Here is a 7,472-nt window from a genome sequence, read left to right on the forward strand (position 1 = left end):
TATATAGTCATATACGATTTCTCTAGCATCGGCAAGATACATGAACAAGTTAACACGAAACTCATAGAAAAATCACAAAAGAGCGAGACCACTGAAATACGACAACCCAGGATCCTCTTGGTGATCCAAGAAGGAAGTATTAGTATACTCATTTGCTGTGTCTTACACGCCAAAAAAAATACAATACCTTTCTGTCCCTAAACTATCATGGTGTCGTTGCCACACGGATATAATGCTGACATAACGAATTTTCTCAGGAAACGGATAAAAAAGGCATCTTTTTGGACAATAAAAATTTTATTTAGACAAAAAAACGGAGTCCGTCAAAATAAAAAAAATTAACAAGAACACTTTTAACAGAGTAAAATTCAAAATTATCAGAAATCATCGAATTTTCTCATTTTCGTTAGTCCACAGTTGAAAAGCCAGCGTCGTCATCATGAATGATAGCCGCCTAATAACCAGAGCACCCACCAATCTCTTTCAGAAAGAAACCTACTGATCAAGCTCGATGTAGTTAAGCTGATTCGCACTTGACAGTTTCTGTCATCTCAGTCTTCTCCGAAATGACAGATTGGTTATCGGTCACTGCTTTCTTCTCTTCCACGATGCACATCCAAGGGAACATTTGCTTGAGGCACTGTAAAAAAAAAATTTTAAAATTTGATGAGGAAAATAGTTTAATGAAATCGAACTGTACCTCTCGGTATTTAGGATGGGAAATGGCATAAATGAGTGGATTGTAGGCGCAAGATGTTTTAGCCAAAATTACTGGAATGGCAGATACCAACGGAGTAATCTTTGAAACGTCACCAAATGTGCCCAAGATGCAGATAACGGTAAAAGGAGTCCATGCGGTCAACCACATCGAGACGTTCATGATGGAAACCTTGGCAATGCGGATCTCGGCAGACACCTGCTGCTGGTCGTTGTTGCTGCGAAGAGAAGCAACATTCATCTTCTTGGCTTGCGCACGCAGTTCTTCTTCGTGCTTAAAAACAGCATGGACGATGAAGTAATAACAGCCAGCAATGACAATGATTGGCAGAATGTAGTTTGCAATGGTGGCTGCCATAATATGGGTTTTGTTATTCATATTTTGAGAGACATAGTCATACGAACATCTGTTTATTTGTGGTGAGAAAAAGAACTAAATGTTATATGAATATAGCCACGCTTACAGATCAAAATACTTACGTTCCCATGATGCCGTCCATGGCGTACGCACCCCAGCCGATCAGTGGGCAGATGGACCAGCCCAAAGCCCAGATCCAGCTCATGGTGATGATGGTGACAGCGCGGTCTAAATTTCGTTAAGGAAGTGTATCGATTATTTTTAAGGTAATTCTTCTACATAAGAATAATTTTAGTAATTTTTTGAGAAAAATCATACTGAAAGTAAGTGGAGTCCCACTGAATCCCTTCACAATCACATTATAGCGATCGTAAGAGATCATGGTCAATGTGAAAATCTGGTTGTACCCGAAGCAAGCCCCTATTTACAGAAGTCAACAGACGATTAATAGTTAACATCGTATCAAACCATTCAGCGCGTAAAATTATTAATTCGCGGCACACCAAGAAAAGCATGGATTTGGCAGCCCATTTCTCCAAAGCGCCATGGTCCGCCGAGGAAGAAATTGTAGACGCATTCCGGGAAGAGAGCAAGCATCAACAGGAAGTCTGAGACAGCCAAATTCATCACCAAGAGGTTCGCGGGGCTTCGAAGAGCTGGGAAACGGCTGAAGATTTTCAGAACGACAGCGTTCCCGGCAACGGCGCAAGTACCGACGATCAAGTACAGTAATCCCAAAAAGTAATACCAAGCCGGGTGCAGAGCCTTGTAGGAGTGCCAGTGAGGGTGAAGGAAGCTGCGGATATCCTCCGGAGCGTAGGCATAGAGAGTGAAGGTATCGGGCAAAGCCCACGGATCGAAAGCCTGCTTCTGGGCCATAGCCACCACAGCATCACCAGTCAAATTCGCCATTTTTCTAACGGAAAAAAACATCCATTTTTGTCAATTAGTACAACAAATGAAAATTATGGTATATTCAAAATGATGTTTTACCTGGAAAAGAGATTTTGTTTTCAAAGAAGACAAAAGAATCTAGCACAGAAAGAATTGTCAAAGGAAATGACTTTGTAAAGATTGAGGGCTGACAAGCAGAAGAAGCGACCTCGAAAGCAAGAGCTTACAGACTGACGCTATGAATTGAACAGATGAAACGGTCGTTTATATACAGAATTTTCACACGGAAATCAATGTCTTGGCGATGACGTCCTCAAGAAACTTTATTGAATTAGGACTTGTCTAAGCTGTTTACTAGGACAGAAACCATACAAATTGTTTGTGGTTTTTACCCTGATGTTTGTATACAAAAACGATAACGAATAATCATGGCACAATACTCACCCACTAAAATATCACGGTACATTCTTTTAAAGCAAAATTTTATCAAACCATTTACCCTATTTTGAAAAAAACGCAAAAAGTCGGCAAAAATTGCCTTAGAACGTCGTAGTATTTGACCGATACTTTTCGATTTTGGTTCCATGTATAATCATGCTGTTGCATTATTTTTTTTGCACATAGCTTTTTTTTTTTTAAACTGTAATTGATTCGTACGCCATTGGTTATCAAGAATACATCTAACAAACGAGTTAAGCATACGAATCGTCAAACTCTTTCCAATGGATGTTTCTGTATTTAGCATTTCAACTGATTTTTAAGAAATGCAAATTGCAAAGACAACGTCCAAAACATAAACTATCGCTACCATAATTCAAACCAAAGTTTTCCTAAGGAATCATTGATGCTTTTCCTCAAGCTACCGTCTAATGTTTTAATATCAACCTTTTTTTAGTAAAGCTATGATGTTGGAGATATATTTACTGCTCCTTCCATTGTTTCAGTTTTAGATCCCTTATTCATCCCCATGATAAGTTCAAAAAGAACCGAATGTCTCTCATATTTCTTCGATTAAACGTAGCTTCGCGTTTAATGAAAACCATATTCAATGCCATCTTGCTGTTCATTTTTCAAGTCAACTATCTTACAGAATATTAGCGTATGCTGAGTTGCGAAATCTCGTCATTCCGCTTAGTAATTCTCGAGTTTTCTCATCATTAAATCCTCAAGGAATATCCTTTAGTATAACCATTCAAATGGAAAAATTTACATAGTAAGGCATCATTAGACATCAGCTGATAACTTGAACGCCCTCAAACCCTAAAATTCTGCATTCATTGTTAATTACCAGAGGGATCGTGTAACGATCCCGAAAGGTAATTGTAATTGTGCTAGAAATAAATGAAGAGACGACCCTAAGGGTGTAGACCCATTTATTTAGCTCTTTAAAGAAAAAAAAACCAAAAAAGAACCAAAAACAAAGGAACACCTATTCCTTTCCTAATGCCTTGATACGCCCCCTCTCTTCAGACTTATTTCACCAGGGCTTGTAACAACTTTAACAACATAAACAACTAAACAAAACAATGATTATGAAATCAGAGATGGACCAGAGAAAAAAACCTGACGTAATTCTGACAGGGGAAAAAACTCTGTCCGTAACGGTCATGAAAAAGGGTAACAACAGTAGTGCCATTCAAAGATCAACTCGTTAAGAAAAGACACAACAAAAAATTGCAGTTCTTCTATAGCTGCCATCTCGCCAGGGGTTTTCTTAGCCATGAAGCTGATTTGCTGGACGTTCGATGGACTGATTCCAGTTATGACCACTGCCTCCGCTGAAACCTCTGGGCTTTCTGGCTTGGTTTACTCTATCAGAAACCAAAATATAATGAAAATACAAAAGGCTGACGGATATCAAACCACACAATAATTCTCCATAAATGAAGCCAGGGTGGGTTTGGGTGGGAGACAGACCCTTAGGGTCGTCTCTTCATTTATTTCTAGCACAATTACAATTACCTTTCGGGATCGCTACACGATCCCTCTGGTAATTAACAATTGTGCTGCGAAATGCCATTTCGTTAGACCCTAAGGGTGACTTTGTAGATTTGTTTAAATGTGAGTTTGTCCGAAGACTGATGATTCAACCGTTGCCTCCGCCGATCGGTTGTAAAATCTTCTAAACGTCGATTCGTGAGACGAGCTTCCCGCTTTTAAAATTGCATCCATTGACAATCCGTTGTTTGACGCCATAGAAGCGGCCGCGCTTCTAGTTGAATGTGCCCCAAATACCTTCGTATTGATCCCGGCTTCCTTTAGGACGGATCTTATCCATCGACTCACCGTGTTGGGTGACACTGGTTTGTGCGGAGCAATGACTGCTATAACCAGCCTATCACTGTTGTGTTCCGCTCGAAAACTACTAGTGCGCTCCTTGTATGACTCCAACGTCCTAACCGGACATACCTTTGGATCTGGACAAGCTGTTAAAGAGAATGTTTGCTATGGAACGTTTCTCTGAGCTTTCCTCGGCGCCCCAACGCGAATTTTACGCTATTTGAAGCGAATACTAACGAACTGTATTCAATTGCCGCAATTTCTGAGACTCGCATGAGCGTCGCTAGCGCAATCAACGTTACCATTTTGTACGCTAACAGGTATAGAGGTAACGAATCGTTTTCTCCTAACGAAGAAACAAAGGTGAGGACTTGATTAGGATCCCATGTTGCATTGTATCTCGGACGAGGCGGATTTCGATTGTAACAACCTTTGAGCAATCTTACTACTTCCGGCCGCTCGCCTATGGGCACGCCCTCCGCTGGCTTAAGAGTGCTCGACAACATCGACCTATGAAGATTAATAGAACTATACGATTTACCCGACGCATGCAAATTTGTTAAAAATTCCAAGATGTCCGCTATAACAATTGAGAAGGGATTCGAACGCCTCCCCATACATCAATGCACCCAATTTCTCCATGCTGACTCATAAGCGGTTTGGGTGTTGGGCCTAATTCCGGCCATGAGTAAGTCGACCACCGTTGTCGAAAATCCTCGCTCAAGTTACTGTCTCCTGACAGCTTCCAGACGGCCAAGTGCAGCGCATTGTTCCAGGTAAGCGGGTGAGTTTCGTCCAGTGCTGATTTCAAAAGGGTCTGAGACGGCGCAAGAAGACGTGGGACGTCGCAGGAGAGCTCCAGCAATAACGGGAACCACGGCTGGCCTATCCAAACTGGACAAAAAAAAACCACTACAGATTTTTCCCGCCTGATCTTTCCTAAGCATTTGAAAATTAAGGCGAATGGTGGGAAACAGTAAGCCAACAACCCTTTCCAATTGACTGAAAAGGCGTTTGTTGCCATTGCGCCAGGTTGCGGATGCCATGAAATAAATGATGGAAGCTGTGCGTTCCAAGGTGTTGCGAAAGCGTCAACGACTGACGGCCATAGTTCCTGAATGCACTTGAAAACGCGCGGATCCAACTTCCAATCCCCGGCGTCTGGCCCGGCTCGTGACTCTTCATCCGCAATGATATTTAATTTGCCCGCTACGTGAACCGCCTCCAACGATATGCCGCGGTTCTCGCACCAAGTTGTAAGCTGGGCAGATACGTTAGTCAGGGCCTGAGATCGAGAACCCCCGCAATGATTAATATAGGCTACAGCTGTCGAATTGTCCAAGAATACCCTAATTGAGATATTCTTAGACTGAGCAGCGAACGCCTGTACCGCAAAGAACGCTCCTAATAGTTCGAGCTCGTTAATGTGCTTTTTTATATCCGCTGGCGTCCAAGATCCTCTCGTTCTGATTTCATCACAGCATGCACCCCAACCTGATAGCGACGCATCTGTATAAATCTCGAGATCTGGTGTGTGGGGAAAGAAAATTTTATCTTGGGTTTTGTTTAGATTAAACACCCAGCATTCCAGGTCCTCACGAGCTTCCGCTGAAAGTGAGCATCTAGTCTTTAAATTGAAATTGGCCGATTGCGCTTGTTTGATGTAGAACCATTGCAATCTACGGTAATGCGCCTGAGCGTATGGAATCGCTGGGATCGCCCAGGTAACGTTGCCCATGATAGACGCAATCTTTCGCAAAGAAATTGATTCCGCCGCAAGCGCCGCCTCACACATCTTCTTAACTGCTTTTACTTTGATGTTTGGCAAGGCGAAGGACAATCGAACCGAGTCGATTACTAGCCCCAGATATTCTAGGACTTGCGTAGGGACCAACACGGATTTTTCCCAATTTATTAAAAAACCCAGATGTTTTAGCAACTGGATGGTTACGTTAAGATCCCCTAATGTGCTTTCTTCAGACACATTCAAAATTAAGATGTCATCCAAATAGATTATCAGTCTTACGCCCTTTTTTCTCAAAAAACCCATGACAACCTTGAGAATTTTTGTAAAAATCCTTGGCGCGGAAGCCAGACCAAAGGTCAGACAGGCAAATTGGAATAAACGCCCCTTCCACTGGAACCGCAAAAACTTTTGGTGGGCAGCACAAACCGGCACCGTCAGGTAGGCGTCTTTTAAATCTAGTTTAACCATCCAATCCCCTTTTGGTAAAAGAAAACGAGCCGATTCTAGATTTTCCATCTTGAAGTGTTCGTACCGAATAAATTGATTTAAGGGCTTCAGATTAATGATAGGCCTAAACCCACCCGATTTTTTGGGAATCACAAATAAAGAACAAACGAACCCTTCAGACCCGTCAGTGATTTCTCTAATAGCCCGCTTTCTGACAAGATCCCTCACTTCTCTGTCACAAACTGCCTCCATCTCTTTGGGCATTACAACAGAGACAGGAATTGTGCGATGAGTAGGTGAAATGCTGAAATCGAGTTTAACGCCATGCGATAAACTATCGAGGATCCATTTATCGTCCGTTACCACCGTCCAACGATCCGCAAAAGCTATCAACCTAGCACCCACTTGCTCTTCCGCCCGGCGTTTAGAACAAATAATAGATTGGGGATTAAAAACGTACCTTTGGCCTCCCCGTAACCAGGAACTAGCCCCAGTCGGTCGTCCTCTTTCCCCTCCAACTCGTTGCGGTGGCTGCTCCCTCGTCTTCCTCGGGCGCAAAACGAAAGGGTGCTTCGATGCTGATTGAGAATGGTCCATTGACCCATTTCCTCTGGACCTGAAACTTGTCTTGGTCTTTGAGATTTTAGCCAATGTTGCGTCCTGCGATGCTTCTTTAAGCATCGACTCCAGGAACTTTCCCGTAAAAAGGAGCTCTCGAGCCTCCTTTCCGGGTGCAAACGCTTCCGGGTCAGCTGTAAGAAAGTCAAAACCGGGTTCCACTAAGGCAACCACCGATCGCCTTCTCTGCCGGGTAACGTGGTGATAGGCGCGAGACCACTGCTGTAGTGCGTCCTTTACCAAATCCTGGGCTTTTCTTTCCGATTCTCCATCACTGAGGGAAAGAATGCGGGTATAGAGGTCTATAAGTGGCGGGCCAATATCCATGATCTTGAGTTGCGTCGTGACCAGCGACTCCTCCGCCGCATTGACTGCTTTTAACTTCCCTTTATCCTTTGCCCGTCTATACAT

At 42.9% G+C, this 7,472-nt stretch overlaps 1 protein-coding gene across 1 annotated transcript; it reads right to left on the reverse strand.

The window, feature by feature from the left end:
• Window positions 1–278: 278 nt before the first annotated feature.
• LOC130685726 (compound eye opsin BCRH2-like) lies at window positions 279–2,027 on the reverse strand. Its single transcript, XM_057509049.2, has 5 exons — window positions 1,579–2,027; window positions 1,394–1,495; window positions 1,198–1,303; window positions 701–1,124; window positions 279–640 (listed from the first exon to the last, which is right to left on the reverse strand). The coding sequence occupies exons 1-5, from the start codon at window positions 2,006–2,008 to the stop codon at window positions 518–520; spliced, it is 1,185 nt and encodes a 394-aa protein (XP_057365032.2). The 5' UTR covers window positions 2,009–2,027; the 3' UTR covers window positions 279–517.
• Window positions 2,028–7,472: the final 5,445 nt, after the last annotated feature.

Source organism: Daphnia carinata, chromosome 9, assembly GCF_022539665.2.
Source record: "Daphnia carinata strain CSIRO-1 chromosome 9, CSIRO_AGI_Dcar_HiC_V3, whole genome shotgun sequence".
Lineage (NCBI taxonomy): Eukaryota > Metazoa > Arthropoda > Branchiopoda > Diplostraca > Daphniidae > Daphnia > Daphnia carinata.